Here is a 17,823-nt window from a genome sequence, read left to right on the forward strand (position 1 = left end):
CCTCAACACGTTTTGCTTTACATCTTAAATATTTTGGAAAATATTTTAAACAAAATGAGCAGGGAGCACCGGCCAACAGTGATTAGCACATGAGAGGAGCCATGCACGGCCTAAGTGAGCCTGGAGAACACGCAGCTTCCTTACAGCCCGCGGACTCTGGAACACAGGTGAGCCGTGACACAGAGGGACAGAATGCTGCTCCACACGGCAGTACCACGAGCATGAGGATGAGGACAGAGCAACCAGGCAGGGCCACCTCACACACTCTGTCTCAGGACTCTCCCACACACACAGCCAATGCTAAACCCTACAGGCAGCTGGACTCGCGCTGTGGCAAGTGGTACCTTGTTCTTTTTGAGGGAGTCCTTTTCCGTCCCCTGCTTGCATTTCTTATTTGCTGTGAAGATGTACTTTATGTCACCATCCTCAAAGGTGTATGGGTCGTTCACTTCTCCCAGAGGGTCTCCAGGCTGCTGGGACAGAGGCGATGGGTCGAGGAAGGGGGGCGGCTGCACCTGAGGCTGCTCGTCCTGCCAGATTTTGAACCGCTTGTTAGGTTGTGCTAAGAGTCTAAAAGGGAAAATAAGTGACAATTGAATAAGGTATGGTGAAACTGTCTTTTTTCAAAGTAGTATTCATGACTGTTACATTTCTTTTCATTTACTTTGTGTGTGTGCCTGCTCATGTGCCCTGTGAAGGACAGAGAGCCAACGCTCTCCTTTCTGGGGATTAAACTCGGGGTCAGGCATAGGCGATACCTATGTGGACTCAGCATGGTGAGCACAGAACTTCACAGACAGACAAAGTCTCTGCCCGCAGTGCTGGTTCTGTGTGGGCTTGCCTGCTGAGCCTTCACACTAGCCCAGGATTTATCATGTAAAAGAAAGTTGAACCTGAACACTGAAAAAAAAAGTAAATTTCCAGTATCATGTTTTGTTTTTTCCCCAAGATCTTAGGCATGATCAGGCAGAGCTAAGGCAGATTGTTAATCCAGGCCCAGATTCTTCAGAAAATATAGGAGGTCCTGGGCACACACTCCCAAGTACACCAGCTCTGGCTCCTCAGCCAACAAATCAGCACTAAGACGAGGCTGGGAGGACGCTTGTAGGAGGTCACCTGAGCCCATGTTCAGAACTGGAGTGGCTCCGAGGCACAGAGAACACAGACAGAGCTGGGTATGCAATGTGGGAAGTCTCTTCAGGGTATACTCCGGACTGACAAACTAACAGAGCGGTGAATCCATACTGTGTGTCCTAAAGTGCCAACTATTTAAATGCCACCACATTGCTAAGACTCGTGAAGAACAGGGGCTGATTCTGAGATACTTCCCTTTTGTGTGCAGAGTCTTCAGAGAAAGGGAAGACAGCAAAGACAGAGGACAGTATGGGTGCCTAGCCCCACCTCACAGAGGGAGTGTGGGTGTCCAGCCCCACCCCAGGATCAGCTCACCTTTGCAGGGCAGTGCTCTCCGGGTTCACGTCCAACACAGCGTCAAATCTCCCCCCATGCAGCTCGGGAGGCCGGAACTCAGCATCGTCACTGGGGGGGAGACGAAAGCTCCGCCACCACCTGTCAGCCGATTCGGCGCAGGAAGGCCTGAGCCCACTGTACAAGGCCGTCTCACTGGCCTCTGCCATCAGAGGCAGTCTTTGGCCTCCAAGGACAGTTCTGTCCTCTAGAGTAGACAACTGCTGAAGGTCTAGCCCATTTCCATAGAGGGCAGGGTTCACAGGGACAGAAGGTGGGTCCAAACTCTCTGCCTCCTGACCTCGTGGCTGAGGGCTGAGTGTGGGGGGCAGAGGGGAAATGGGGGAGTGAGGTGAATCCATAGGATTCAGATTCATTTGCTTGCTTGGATTTCTGGAAGGCACGGCCATTTGCTTATCATACTTCCGACTGTTCGACACCTCTAAGGAGGCGTCTATCCCTGCCAGCCCTAGCTTCTGTCCAGGCGCGTCCTGCTCCATGCATAGCTCTTCGGCCACAGAAGGCCTGTGGTGAAAGGGCACCAAGGGTCTCTTTTGCACCTTGTCTCCCTTTTCTTGTCTTTCTGTGGTTTTGTGCTTGGAAGAAGCAGGAGGCGGTAAGGAGGAGGATGGCGGCCCTGAACTGAAGCCAGGCTGAGAGGGCCCGGAAGGTCGGCTGGGTCCTACTGCAGACCGTTTTAAAAGTTTATGCCTACAATGAGAGTTAAAGTGAAGTTAGCACATCCCCAGTACAGATAACAACATGACTGTGACATCACAGACAAGTGTCCTTGCTAAGGGACTGACTGACTAGCACCTATGAAAGGCTCCAGAACCCCTTCTACTTACAAGCACTAAGATACAAATGCCTGACAGGAAGTCAAGAACCACTCACATCTAAGGTCAAGCAGATAAAGAGTGGACTTGATGCGAAATAGAACTTACTATCCTGCTCATCTTAAACATTGCTGATCAGACAGGAGCTAAAAAGACCTGCTCTCACTGCATCTGAAGTCTGCGAGACTAAGTAACCAGAAAAGGCAAAAAGTAGAAATTCACTTCCCGTGTCTCGACTCTCTAAATGGTAATACACAATGGCTTGAATGACTTGTAACACTGCACACTGGGAATCAAATCACCATGCTCCACTCTCTGAAGAATGTGAAACCAAGATAAACAAGAACACTTGACAGGACTCATGGCCTACTAAGCCATGTCTCTGAGTGTGTCTGGGAAGGAATATGAGACAACTGTCAACTTCAGACACTTGTGAAGATGGACCAGAGCTTAGAAGTTGGAAGTCAGAACACAGCTCCTGCGTGTGAGCCCTGCTGCATCTCAGTGAGGATGCACATCTGTCCACAGTTCTTGGCAAACACAGGCCTGAGAAACAGGCTTGGTCAGGACCACTAAATGATGCCAAGTTTACGCTGCACAGCCAAGTTTCACAACAGGTCAGCCAGCTTCTCTGTCTGTAAATCACTCCAAGGAAGACTGCAAGTTCTCCAGCAGTGCGGTGGTGACTCTGAGGCCACTTGGGTAGTATTAAATTACTGCTGCATTGAACTAAATGATGCCCTCGTGGGCAGTAAAATGGATTTGTGTGCCATGATGGAATGGTTTAGTGGGACAGTAGAACAGCTGCCCTGTTCTGTTCAGCCATTAAATAGTGAGGAAGCAGCCCCTTCTACTCAATTTGGCAATCCTGCAGCGATAATCTGCAAACATTCCGCTCAAACAGTCTAAAAACTAAGTGGAAAAAAAAAAAAAGAAAAAGAAAACCAAAAGGAGGCTGACTTTGAATAAGGCTCTCAAAAAGAGTGCAGGCAGGCAGAGGTGTGTGTGCTCCATGCACCAAGGGCACGGCAGTCAGTGAGCACCTCACCAGTCTTCCGGGGGGCCTGCTCCTACCTTTTATCAGGACTTTCCCCAGAAGAGGTGGCTGCACTCATCTTCTGGTAGGGTTCTCAAGCAGACTCTTCAAGGAAAGGATTTGTTGTAACACATGTAAGCTTCTGAAGCTGCCTGTTTCAGTTCCACAATGTTTAAGAGAGGGAATGTGCCGTGCACTGAGAGACCATGTTCCAAAACCCTAGTTATCAAGGAGCCTGGCCTGAACACAGGGGAGAGCAGCCTTGGAGAGACAGGGTGTGGCCAGCAGAGGGAGGAGGGCCATTAAGGCAAAGCCACACAGGAAGGGACCAGACAGAACCTAGGGAGTAAGAATCTGGCTAAGAAATGGGAGCAGCAATTCCAGAGCACAGAAAGCAAAACATTATTTACTAAATATACTGCTGATAAGTTTTTTAATGTGACACTAATAAGTAAAACAATGTTTTAAGAAAAAAATCTAAGCCGGGCGGTGGTGGCGCACGCCTGTAATCCTAGCACTCTGGGAGGCAGAGGCAGGTGGATTTCTGAGTTCGAGGCCAGCCTGGTCTACAGTGAGTTCCAGGACAGCCAGGGCTATACAGAGAAACCCTGTCTCGAAAAAACCAAATCCAAAAAACCAAAAAAACCAAAAAATCTAGATTATAGAAAGGATCAGGAAAAAGAAAAAAGCCCAAGTCAAACTGAGCATAGTTTATACCTCACATCCGTGCTAAAGGTTTATGCCCGGCTTCCAACTCCCAATAGCCAATAGCCAACAGACAGACAGACAGACAGACAGAGGACACCGAGTGGGCCAGAGAGTTTTTCATGAAACTGCAGGGTGAGCCAAGCCTGGGTAGGACTGGCTGGAGGACAGGGCTGCCCACTACGGCATCACTTGCTAAGAGCATGGGGCCAGGGAGCCGGGAACACGGGCTAACATTCTTTTCTCCAAGTCGATGGAAAGAGCTTGCATTTCCTTCCCACGTTAGCCCACTAACATTCTGTGACACCTGAGCTGAGAAGTCAATGTTCAGCCATCTCAAAAGACAACCCTCCTTCCCAAAAGGCCATGGAAGCACATGAGAAATGTATGCTTCTAAAACTCTAGACCCCCTGTCATAACCATCTGCTGAACTGGGAAATAGGTTTACCTCCTCTAAAAAACTTAAAAAGCCATAAAAGCCGATGGCAGGGAGATAGATCCTGTATTACCACACAGCGATGTTAAGTCAGTGGGGAGAGGGGAGGGGAAACACTTCAGAGATGAACAACTGAGCCACCACTATGTCTCTTGGGGATGTCAGCAAACGCCCCACTTCTAACGCCCGAGGCTCTCAAGAGCCACTTCATCAATGCTCTGCTGACTCCAGTCAGTGTTCAGTGCTAACCTCTGAATCCTGGCAATAAAACCCCACTTCATGGAAGACAAGACAGACAGATCCCTTCCTTCTGTACTGGAAGACATTAGAGGGAAGACCAAGATGAACTGGTCGGTGCAACCGTGGCTGGCCACCAGGGCCACCACTGTCTCTCCCGCTGCTGTGGCCGCTCCACACCCACCTGGAGCACGAACAGCTGACTCTTTGGGTTGGGTCCACAAAATCCCAGGCAGCTGGGCTGTGAGCAGGCTCTTCTTCCCGAGTGGGCGTTGACATCTGGCTCCTCCTAGAAAGGGTACAGACATGCGCTAACTCATTCTGCCGCAGACAAAACATCGGTTTTTCCCTTAAGGGGTGAATCCTCTTTACATGGAAATGGATCCAGTTGATACAAGAGATCAGAGTAACTGAGCAGGTAGACGGTCTGTCTACTCTGCGCAGGGCAGAGTCAATGCCCCTCTTAAGCTCCTCTTACATGGCCATGGACAGCACCCACTCTGATGCTGCCTTTCAGAAAGTCACTCCTGCTGGCATGAGCAAGGCCTGGGTTTAGTACCACACACGTACACACCAACTTGCCCAACCCCATCCTGCACGCACGCATGCATGCATGCATGCACGCACGATATATACAAAGTCACTTAACGCTGGGCAGTGGTGGCGCACACCTTTAATCCCAGCACTTGAGAGGCAGAGGCAGGTGGATTTCTGAGTTCGAGGCCAGCCTGGTCTACAGAGTGAGTTCCAAGACAGCCAGGGCTATACAGAGAAACCCTGTCTCAAAAAACAAAAACAAAAAACAAAGTCACTTAACATTATGTAAGAATTTTAAATTACTGTTTGAAAACATCTACAAAGTCTATCTATTCTGCAACACTCTAACTCACGCTGGAAGCTCCTGCATTCGAGGCAGTGTTCTAGCACTTCAATGGCTTTACTAACGAGCCACTAGAAACACCAAAGAGGCAGGATGTGACTCTTCATTCCCAGCAGCTGATGCCACAGATTCACCGGGTGATCCTGTGGGAATCCTCGAGGCCTTGTCTACCTTCCTGGGGGCCTTAGCTCCTACACTGGGCCAGTAAGAGAGGGGCGTGTCCCTCACAAACAGCAGAGGTATGAAGCTGCTTTTGAGTAAAAATAGAGGACGGTGAAAAAAATACTAACTAAAAAATTATCTAGGCATTGAAAATAGAAGTAAAAATATTTGTAATAATTATTCTGGAGGAAACAATCTTTTCTAAGTACTTGGGGCAATTTTCAAGTCTTAGATTATGATTCTTCATACAATTATTATAGAGTTTGTCTAGCATATCTTCAGTGGCCTATTCTACAATCAATTCATCTGAAAGTAAATATTTAATAACAATTTGCTAAAAGCTTGATCCAAAGGGCAGCTATTGAACCCACACATAGAATTTTGAACAGTACCCTCTTAGAAGAGCTTATGTTATTTCTAAGTGAAAAGTTATTAGTAACAAGAGTACCCACATGACAGGCTGCAGAGGTGACCATGTTTAAGAGTGCTTGGTCTGGTCCCTAGCACGCATGTCTGGCAGCTCACAGTTGCTTGTGACTCCATGTGCTGGGGACCCAGCCCCTCTTTTGGCCTCTACAGGCCTGTTTTTAAAATAATACTAGTAGGAGCTGGAGAGATGGTTGGCAAAGGAGTTGAGAACACTGGCTGCTCACGCAGAGGCCTCAGGAGTTTGGTTCTCAGAGCAATAGTTCAAAACCATCCACAACTCCAGTTCCAAGGGATCTAATATTCTCTTCTGACCTCTGTAAATATCAGACATACAAGTGGTGCAGACATACGTATCCACACACATAAGTGTAAAAATATGTATATGCACACATAGACACACAAGACAGACACATACATGCAGACACACATGTATATACACATGCACACATACATATACATCATACACTCAGAGACACACACAGATGCACATGCACACATACATACAGATATGTATAGATATACACATACCTATATGCACATACATAGACAGACACACATGCTCAGACACACACACAAGTGCACACACACAGGAACAGAGTATCATCCAGGTGTGCGCTGCTGGTGAAAGTCCAAGGTCAACACAACCACTGTTGGTTTCCCTCTATACCCGGGAAACACTCAGAAATCGGCACAAAAGGCAGCCAGACCCTGATGGCCACCTAACAGTCAGGGTGAAGTTCTGAGCTGTTCCTATTGGCAGACGTCACATCAACACCATGTCAATTTTCATATGATCAAGAACCTGAAAACTATCCACAATATCTAAATCAGGTAAAGCAATATTCTGCTTTTTAACATCCTTGTTTTATATCATGTTCAGAGCTTAAATCATAAAAATGACAATTTGGAGATCTTTGGGTTTGGTCACAAAGTTGTACATGTGACTGACTTGCCCTCGTCATCCTGCGGTCAAGGAGATGTGACTAACCACGATGCACAACGCGTACTTAGCCTGGGCTCTGTTAAGGATGCACTCCTTCCAGACGCGATGGACCATGTGATTGTGGAGTTTCGGAGGGATCTTCCTTGATCTCTTTGGACTGTGCATAGCTACTGCCCCCCCATCTTGGGACCCGAGGTGACCAGCGGCACTCTGCACACTTCCACTCTCTCCTGGAAAGCAAGCACAGTTAGAACACGAAATGCCACAGGTGCAGGAGGTACACAGGTTGTTGGATACTGTACCTGCCAAACTCACATCAATGAAGCTGTCTTCCCCCCTCCCCCAGCAACAACACTATCTGCAGGGATTGAGAGAATCCTCTCCACATCTCTTCCCCATACACCAACCAAAACCAACTTGCCTAGGTCTATGGGATTCCTTGTGTGTTTCCTAAAGCAACAACATGATAAACACTGTGCACACCACCTGGGAAGACATGCACAGCAAGATCTCACCACATATGTTTAGATGCAACTTCACTTATAAGGAACAGATTATAATTGTAATATTAAAAATGCAAAAATTTATTACTTATCCTGAGTTTAGAAACTAAAACACAATGAGTATATCTGAGGTCAAATAGAGTGGCAGAGGCAGCTCTGTGCTCATTCAGCTAAATAGCCGTGTAATAAAGACACACAGTGCACAAGCAAGAGAAAGAATTTACTGGTGCACTGGTGTCTAGAACTGCTTGTCTTACTCCCAATGTGAGCCACCCAAGCTTAGCACTAATTCATGGAAAGTGACTGTCTCCAAGTGATGTTTCCAGAGGAAGACTCACTGTCTTCCCTTAAGTGTGTCCAGTTAGTCTGCCCCTCTGTTGATGGCCTTCTGGCCACGCCCACACTGTGATGGTACAGGTGACAGAAGCCCTACCCTTCCCACTTCAGACACTGGCTAGTCTAAAGGCAACGTCCAGTCAACTCCATGGCTCTCTTTCATTTGACTCAATAAATATACTATGGGCTCTGTTCTCAACAAATGAAAGTGCAAAACATCTTGACCAAAAATGTCCATGTGGAGACTCTGGATAATCTGCACTGTATCTTGAAAATCTTTCAATGTCCCTTATGACACAAATTATTCTCCATGATGGCTGCTGCATCAAGGCCATTGCTTTGTAGGATGTTTAGATTTTCCCAACTAAAAACATCAGACTATTTTAAACTGCTGAAGCTGCCTCCCCCTCCCCTCCAAAGCACTAACACTGGAGATGGATGGAGTACAGGAGACAGAAGACCTGGTATTTCACTGCTATCTTTAAAAAAATAAATCATACTTGGTCGTCAAGCACAAGAATTCATTTCACTTCCCAATGTTTCTCAAGTGCCCACTCTAAAACCTGGACCAAGAAATCATCAAGGAGGAGACCAAGACTCAGGTGTCCACAGCAGTGCTGAGTGGCAGAGTAAGAGCCCCTCCCGGGACTGAAAGCTGTGCCTCTGCATTTCTAGGCCTCCAAAGGAGATGCAATGTGAAGAGCGGGGACATGAAAGTGACAACAGAAGTCATCGCAGTCTTTTGCTTTGGAACCGAGAACTTCTGGAACTCAAGGCACCATATATGCAGCAGGCATTTGATTTTAAAGTTCACACCAATCAGGGCTGGAGAGATGGCTCAGCAGTTAAGAGCACTGACTGCTCTTCCAGAAGTCCTGAGTTCAAATCCCAGCAACTACATGGTGGCTCATAACCATCTATAATGGGATTAGATGCCCTCTTCTGATATGTCTGAAGATAGCTACAGTGTACTTACATACATAAAATAATTAAATAAATCTTATCTGTCAGCATTTCAAATATTTTAAATTTTTCTTAAAAATTTGTATTCTTAAAGTTGCACTATAGAAAGATAGGGTCTTTGAGGATCACTACAAAAGATAACAAAGTATTTTCTTTTTCAATTTAGTTATAATAAAATCCATCAAGGGCAACCTGTTTCCGGAAGAGTCCCAGCAATACTCTGCTCTCTGAGCCTGTGAGCCTAACCAGGCTGTGGAGGGGCAGGCTGACCCACAAGCGGCACACACAAAGTGTGCATTTGCTCTGTGCACATCTCTAAGTACAGACAAAAGGACACAAGTGCAATAGAGTTCCAATCAACACAAGCTGACTGTAGCCAGGACTGTTAATACGGGAGCCCTATCATTTAACAAAGTGGACAAAACTGTTGTTCTCCATTCAAGCAATCTCTCCATTTTGAGGGAGAGGGAGAGGGAGAGAGACTGGATGCTCACTTCAGAGAGCTAATTAGCATAGGACTCAGTACCCAATCGGAGCTCCGCGTGCTATTCTGACACACTTTATAATGGAGAAAGAATGACTGCATATGTGTCCTTGGGTAGCAGCTGTCAGCTAGGCAAAGTCTCTAGCCATCCTGGCGCAGGGCTTGCGGCCATCTGACTGTCCACCTAAGTGGACTAGGAAGCTCTTCCAAGGCAGCAGGTCATGGTAAGACACCTCAGGAGACAGCTCTGACTAAGTCAAAGGACTGACCCTTCCAAGTTCACTGAGAGTGGTGAAAGGGCAGGGGGACCTGCCAGAGGAAGCAGGACCCTAGGGACGCGTCCTCACTAGGGACACATTCTCAATAGGGGACACATCATCAGGGCTCACCTGGCCCTGGCCACTTGCTCTGTGTGCTCTTTACCCTGTATCCAACAAGTAGCTAAGAACTCCCTCCCTGCCCTCTTCCCACTACCATAATGTTTTGTTCCAATGCCTGTGGCCCAGTGACAGTGGGCTAGCTCTGTGCAACTGTGAGACAGACAGTCCTCTTTCCCCTAAGGGCATCTCTCTCAGGCATCTGGCCACTGAGACACAAGTAAAGTTGTCACAGTATTTACCACTATTTAAAAGAGGACAGGAAGAGATAGTTTATTTAGTTTCCACATACAGTTTCCTGTCTATGTGCAGAAACGCAGACAGTAAGTGTGCCAGGGTAACTGAGTGTGCAGAACTAAGGAATGCACCAACACAGATCCGTAGAAGGGAGACTAAGGTGGCACAGGCACAATTCTGAGTGAGACACGGCCACTTGGCTTTCTCACCCCCTAGCAACTCTGCCCTGCTGATGGTGGTCTGGGAATCCTTCCCAGGAGCCTACTGGGCTGCACTCACCTATAACCACCTGCTCTGGGGAGGTGGGAGGCGTCAGAGGCATCCCACAGTTACTGGGGTCCTTCACACTGCCAAGCCCCTGCTGTGCAGCTGTGCTGTGCCCCCCGGCACTGGCACCACTCTGAGGAACGGGGATGTCATTCTGAGAGATCAACACGAAAGACGAAGGGTAGACCAACCGGACACCGCCTGTGAGGAGAGACGGCAAGGAGCAGGCTGAGCAGCTGTCTCAGTGAGCAGGTCAAGGGACAACAAAGTGCTGCCACAGGCACACCTGCTTGAAGGTGTGTCCCAGAGTCACCAGACAGTACAAAACCTGAGTGGTCATCTCTTTAACAATGGAGCTAGAGTACAGTTCTCTAAGCAAGCACTTTCTTACCAATAATGACTTCAACTGCCACCTGGTCGTCGTCATATCCCAACTCAGCCTCCTCTCGAGGCTCCTCCTTCTTCAGCACCATCGGGTAGAACCACTGCCATTCCTCCATCAGCTTGCGGGCAGCCGGGTCGGACATCTTGTATGCATGCCCTGTTAGCGTGCCATTTAAGCCGTAAGGACTCACCAGTACTATAGATAGGAGAGACAAGTATCACGTATAAGCCTGTATATGTCGTCATTTTAGGTTAAAACAGAGCACTACTTCATGCCCTTTGATTTATATCTTGAAGTCTTTCACAGTGTGGTTTTTTAAAGTTTACTTTAGAATTATTTATGTGTATTTCAATTGCATCAATTTTTTAAAATATCAAGTTGGGATACCATTACACTTTCAAGTCTATCATTATATACTATATAAATCATCTACACATTAAAATGCATGCCTCTCTATGGATAACGGCTGTCCAACATGAACACTACATTTGGCATGGACACGCAGGCCCACCTGTCACTTAACACTGATGTGGATCCTGAGAGCCCTACCTATGTAATAATCAGAGAATAATAGGTAACATAGAATATATAATAAAAGCAATAACCGCCTACTAGCAGATTTAATGCCCGAGGGTGGAGTGTGAAGCACACAGCTTCCCTGTGCTCCAGTGGGACTCCTCAGGAATGCCTGACAAGCATGCTCAGGCCATGGGAACTCCAGGATGGACCCAACACTAGCTCTGTTTGCTTTCAGTCACTGAAGCCAATGTTGTATTGGTGGAGTTAGAAGCAGACTGGGTTACCGTGGTACTTACTCTGTGCCCTGTGCCCTGTGACCAAGTCTCCAGAATAACCCTTTCTAGGGGACTGGACAACTCAGAGTGGGAAGCACCTCATTCCCTTTGGCTTTGTGTGTGCACTGCATGTGCATGTGCAGTCTATGTATACACATGTGTGCCCATGAGTCTGGAGACCAGGGATCAATGTCAGAAGTCTTCCTCTCTACATCTTTGTCTTTTAAATTAATTTGTATGTCCAGATATGGAGGTAAGAAGATACTCTGCAGTAGTCTGTTCTCTCCTTCTATCACCCAGGTTCTAAGGGTTCAACAGAGTGCTTACCAGGGAAACCTCACTCGCTGGGCCACCTTCCTGATTCTCCACCACTCTTAAAGAGACAAGGCATCTCACTGAATATGAAGCCCATAGATCTAGCCTCAGAACCGAGGATACTGGTCATGCCCCATCCACCTCTGACCTGATGCTGGGAAGCAAACTCAGGGCTTCGATGCTTGTGGAGCAAGCACTACTAAGCTAACTGTGCCACCTCTCCTCCTCCCTTGTAGCTTCTGAGACAAATCTCACACAGCCAAAGTTATCTTTAATCCAATATGACATGGTATTCTCTATCCACCTAAAACTGAGATTACTGGCATGTGCCTCTGCGCCTGGCTCAGGTGCTGGTTTTTTTGGTTTTTGTTTTTTGTTTTTTATTGGGGGGGGGGGTGTTAACTTTAAAAACATTTAAAGAATTTCTCTATTGGTGTATATTCATTTTCCATATTGTTGAGTTTTATAAAGACACTTTCTTTCAAGTGTACAAGGAGTTTTTACAGCAGTTGGGTAATGTGTTACATGAGGAAAGAGAAGTAGAGCTGACTTAAAAAAAACGTCATCTCTAGGGGCCTTCATTCCCAATATAATCGCTCCCAACTTCCAAGGTTAAAGCTACTTATCTTCTCTTGTGACCTTTCTATCTTCATAAATGCCTTTATTTTAAGTGATAACATTGAAGATGAGGTTGAGTGCTCCTCCACATTTTAAACCTGAGCATAATATTTGAACAGGTCTGACGCCCAGCGACAGTACCTGCTGTGCGGTAGCTTGGTCTGTGCTTTGGGAAGTGGGTTGTTTAAATGTTACATGGATTTTATAGTTGGTGTGAGGTGTGTGTGTTTGTGTGTGTGTGCTCATGGTTTTTCAAGACAGGGTTTCTCTGTATAGCTCTGGCTGTCTTGGAACTCAGAGGTGAACTGAACTCTGCCTCCTTCCTGAGTGCTGGGGTTAATGGCACACCTGCCCTGCCCAGTGCCTAACTTTTATCAGAATGTAAGGATGGCGACTTGGGGTGGCGGGCCTATCAATCTCTTGGTAAGACTGAGAACTAGGTAGAGGAATCCAAGGACTCTCCCTACTTAAGGTGGACTTATCTTCACAACTTAAGGTGGATGTAGCTTTATTATTTCTTTAATAAATGAGAACATACGTGGGGACAAGCTATTACATTCTGTATGTCATGTCTTTTACAGCCAGAAAGTTTTGGAAATGATAAATCAAACTCAGCCCAAAAGATTTTTTTCATGGTTTTTAACCTTTCAAAACTATTATTCATAGAAAATCCTGAATTCCTAAGATTAAGATATAGATTTAGAATGTTAGTGGAATCAAAAGGCGTAAAGTTAATTTGAAACAAAGATGAAGCTAAGAAGTGATGAGACAACCAGTGTATAGAGTCAAGTCATAACCAGATGTTCACCCACAACAGGCAATTAAAGAAAATACCGCTGACAATAACAACAGTCACTAACAACTGTGTCCTGGAAGAGACTCAGAAAGCCAGCTCTCCTTGTTAGCAACCACCTTTTGTCAGTGGCTTCACTGCAAAGCCTTGTTGGCAGACACAATCACAGCCCCTTCATTCACTTGTGCACAATGGCCGGGAGATGGGTGACTCTGGTCTGCCTGAGATGCTTGCCAATTTAGCTTGTCCCAAAGGAAATTACACAGCTTTACTAAGCCCAGGTTAGACATGTGCTTGCCTGAGAGACGTCAGTAACTGATGATGCTTACTTTAAACCACCTATTGAAGTAAACACCCTCCTACAAGACCTCACTCCACCCTCAACACCTCACCACTCCAACAGCACCTGCTTGGGTGAGGTGGCTACACTCAGTGGTGCTAGGACTGACCTTGAAATGGCGCAGGTGAAGACTGGGCCATGTGTAAGTGTTCCTCGTTGATCAAATAGATTGGCTGGTGCTGAGCGATCTCCACACTTGTGCACACGTTACTCTCTCCATGAAGAAAGAATGTGAACCCACAGGACAGATGCTCACTGAAAGAAAAGAACGGACAGTGGTTTCACACGTGGCCGGATGCAGTAGTGGCAGCACCTGGATGCTGCTCTGCTCTTGGCCACCCAGCCAAGGTGCCCCTCATCTGCTGGGAACAAACAGCACCCTCCAGCTGATGGTGCATTAAAACAAAGCAGGTGTTAGTGCTTACTCTCACAGGTGCTCAACAGGACATCTCTATTCATACATGAAGCTCCCGTGTCCCCTGGAGACAGGAGAACCCACAGGGCCTTCTGCACAAAGAGCACTCAAACCCTCTTAGCTCCACAAAGGAGGAAACAGAAATCTTAACAATTACTTTTAAAGTGCATTATGGACAGGATCATAAGCAATAGGGCTAAGATTCTACCCCATTGGAGAGATAAGAATGGCTTTGCTTATTTGGGGTACAGTGTAGTAAATGTCACACAGCTCAGAGCATTATATAAGGTTAAATACAATTGGCTTGAATGGCAGGAGCAAGCTGGCACGTGCCTACCATCTGAGTGCACGGAGTCTGAGGCACATCTCTCAGGCGCTGGGGTGAGCCTGAACTACTCTGGGAGAGTCTACTTCAGAACCACAGACCCAAACGACAGCAGTGCTCACACCACAGCGTGGTGATGTGTCTCCACTCTGGGTAAGGGGTGTATCACCGTATTATCTAGTTTTACAACTTCTTTTCATTGATGTACTGATTTCCTGAGGTGCCATGGAGGAAAAAAGTTACTACAGTGTTATAGTCTTTCAAAGTTGTTAGCTTTGGTCCTGAGCCAGCAGTAATATACCCTCATTCCTCAAAGTGTCCTTAAGAACATTTGCCTAGGGACCAAAACCACCCTGCTGGAGCAGCCACCTCTGGGAAGGACGCATGCTCACTGGTCTCCAAACTGTGACAGGGCGTAGCAGAAGCACTCCCCAGAACATGAGATCTTGTTTCAAGAGTAAAACCCAATGCTGTGCAGCAAGTGAGAGAAGCGCATCACTGCAGGAAGGAAAACGCTCCTGTCTGATGAAGGGACTCAGGCGGTTTGCGCTTTACTAAGAATGTCAAGTTCTGGCCATAGAATGCACTTGGTCTTGCAAGTAGATAGGCAGCGCAACACAGCAAAGGGTGGCACACTTGGGGAGATTTTTTTCCAAAAACTCAGAAAGACTTGTTGATCTCTATACATTTACATTTCAACTTCACAAAAAAGGAACACATTTAAAGCCTACAATAGTAACACTGGCTGTCCTTTACAAAAGCAGTGACTAGAAACACAACAGAACCAAACCATCCTACTGACCTGGACGGGCTGGGTAGACCCATGCAGGGTTCTGTGCACACACCCTTCTCTGTGTGCCGTGGCTTATAGGAACTGGAGGGAGTCACAGGCGCACGGCAAAGCGCAACTATTGACTGTGCATGAACTGGCAGCTGCCCAGCCACAAGCCACCAGCCACCAGTCAGCAAGCATGAAGCATGTGCGGAGAGCCACGGGGCTGCTGGGTGTGGGCCTGACCCTGGAAGAAACCCACAAGAAACGGAAGCAAGCACAGGAATGATGCCACCCAAGCACCGTGCCCAGGCTCCCGGGGTGAAGCAGTGAAGGACACAAAGTCAGCAGGACCCAGAGTGAACAAGGAGCAGGCGTGCATGTGGACAGCAGAGGGGAGTTTGCTACAAGAAGACTTTTTTTTAAATGCAAAAGTTCAGCTTGACTCAACAAAAAGATTAGTAAGTGCGGAACCAGCAGAGAGTAGATGCATTTGTTTTACCAAGTAAGCTGAGTAAAGGGGCTGTTAGGTGACATCACACAGCGTTCTCTTGCACTTCTCACATGCCCCACACAGAACAGAGAAACGTGTGGGAAAAGAGAGGATTATTGCTACTATTGATAAAGGTACAAGAAAAAGAACAGGCTTTGGAGGAAGCAGACAAATAGAGGCTGCGATGCTGGTCCCTGCTGCTGGTTTACCGCATCTCTGAGGAAGCCACATTAGGTGCCAAAAGCTGCAGGCACAGACTGCTGAGCCATCTCTCCAGCCCCCAATATCAGTGTTTTAAATAGCATGTTCCTGTGTATCTAGAAGAAGCAGTGTATAGGTGTGGAATAGGAAGGGTGTGGAGTCAGAAAAGCCTCACAAGCTCAACAGCCCCCTCTGGCTGGATTCCTACACACTCCTGGGCTGCACACTCACTCACTCACTCCTGGGCTGCACACTCATTTACTGCTGGGCTGCACACTCACTCACTGCTGGGCTGCACACACACTCACTCTGGGCTGCACACTCACTCACTGCTGGGCCGCACACTCACTCACTCCTGGGCTGCACACTCAATGCTTGTACAGAGCTGCACACTCACTCACTCCTGGGCTGCACACTCACTCACTCACTGCTGGGCTGCACACACACTCATTCTGGGCTGCACACTCACTCACTCCTGGGCTGCACACTCACTCCTGGGCTGCACACTCACTCACTCCTGGGCTGCACGCTCAACGCTTGTACAGAGCTGCACACTCACTCACTCCTGGGCTGCACACTTACTCACTCTGGGCTGCACACTCACTCACTCCTGGGCTGCACACTCAACGCTTGTACAGAGCTGCACTACACCTTGGGCCAGCACTGCCACTCTTTCGGGAGAATAACCTGCCTGTCCATTCCTCATCGTTTCCGTTTAAAGTAAAGTAAAGACCAAATATGGCCCAGGGCTTCTGTGTGCCCCAGTCAGAGGGCTTCCATCTTGAGATGCCCCACTGACTAGCTTTTGAGCCAGCAATTACTTTGTCATAAGCTGCACTTGGATGGGCTTGATGGGAGCAGAAATGGAATGTTTAGCTTTCTTTGTGATACTTTCCTCTTCAGTTTTTGCCTTTCTTCTAAAATTTTATAGGCTACTAAGAAGCATCTAAACTTCTGGGTTAAAACACAAGGTCATACAATGACAGCTTGGTGAGGGCTGTGCACAACTCACTGTCTGTGTGATTTGAGACATGAAACATGGCTCTTCATACAAGGAGTGACAGACGCTGTGAGACTAAGGTAAGTACTGTGAGCCCAGGAAGGAATGAGCTTGAAGGCAGCCGTGCTGCTGTGTGACTGGTGAGGAGGTGCAGTTTTAAGGTCGGATGAAGCCAAACCCCTTCCCTGTGTCAACAGTCTGGGGTGGAGCCCAGTGCTGTGCTATGTTATATGCGTCTCTTCTGGGACTCTACCCCAGTGCTTTAGCCCAAATGGCCTTTGAACTTGCAATCCTCCTGCAGTAGCTTCCAAAATAGCTGGGATCACAGGTCTGTGCTACCAAATCCACTTCTAGTTTCAGTGTGCAGACCTGGTTTTAATTCACTATTGAACTATGTAACATTAAACAAATGATGAGACAAATACCTGGCTAGACCTTCCCTCGTGCCTGAGGACTGGGTCTGCACGTCCGGTCTTTGCTACTTGGTGTTTTGTTTTGTTTTTCCCACCCTTATTCCACCACTCCTCCGACCCCATTTCACCCCCTATCACCTAGACAGAAGAGAAATAAGGATGGGGGGGGGGGTGGCGCAGAGATTAGTGAACCTAATTTCTCTCTTCTTTGAGCATAACTACTAACAAACTGCAACCAATCCCCTGAATGACCTATAACCACTTCTCAGGGCTCTAGCATTTACATACCCTCTGAAAAAGTCTCGGAATTCCAAACATCACACAATTGTAAAAACTATCTGTAGCTGCCAAAACCACACCTCTGCTAGAACATGAGGCAAATCATACTCAGCTGCTGCAAAGCCACCCCACACCTGGGATTAAAATGAAAACATTCTTAGAATATTTCTCTGTTTTCTTAAAGAAACAAAAATTCCAGAATTCTCACTCCAAGGGTCTCCCCTGGGTTCATGTCAGTCCTCATGGAACAGGCTGCTCGGAGGCAGAATGTGTGGGTGACACGTGGGGCAGCGGCAGGAGGGTAAGAGCTGAAGCCAGACAGCTGGAAGTAGCCCAGGGAAAGGGGAGCCCCACTATGGCTGCTGACTTAAGCTGGAGCCCT

At 47.3% G+C, this 17,823-nt stretch overlaps 1 protein-coding gene across 5 annotated transcripts in view; it reads right to left on the bottom strand.

The window, feature by feature from the left end:
- The window catches only part of Med13l (mediator complex subunit 13L), a 206,946-nt gene that overhangs the window by 33,857 nt on the left and 155,266 nt on the right, over window positions 1-17,823 (bottom strand). For all 5 annotated transcript variants that reach the window (XM_052168512.1, XM_052168513.1, XM_052168511.1 and 2 more), the window contains 7 exons: window positions 13,653-13,798; window positions 10,690-10,878; window positions 10,311-10,499; window positions 7,196-7,361; window positions 4,902-5,006; window positions 1,450-2,178; window positions 345-570 (listed from right to left, as the gene is read on the bottom strand). In XM_052168512.1, coding sequence (XP_052024472.1) covers window positions 345-570; window positions 1,450-2,178; window positions 4,902-5,006; window positions 7,196-7,361; window positions 10,311-10,499; window positions 10,690-10,878; window positions 13,653-13,798 — 1,750 coding nt within the window. The remainder of the gene's footprint in view (window positions 1-344; window positions 571-1,449; window positions 2,179-4,901; window positions 5,007-7,195; window positions 7,362-10,310; window positions 10,500-10,689; window positions 10,879-13,652; window positions 13,799-17,823) is intronic.

The sequence above is a fragment of the Apodemus sylvaticus genome, chromosome 22, assembly GCF_947179515.1.
Source record: "Apodemus sylvaticus chromosome 22, mApoSyl1.1, whole genome shotgun sequence".
NCBI classification, from domain to species: Eukaryota; Metazoa; Chordata; class Mammalia; order Rodentia; family Muridae; genus Apodemus; species Apodemus sylvaticus.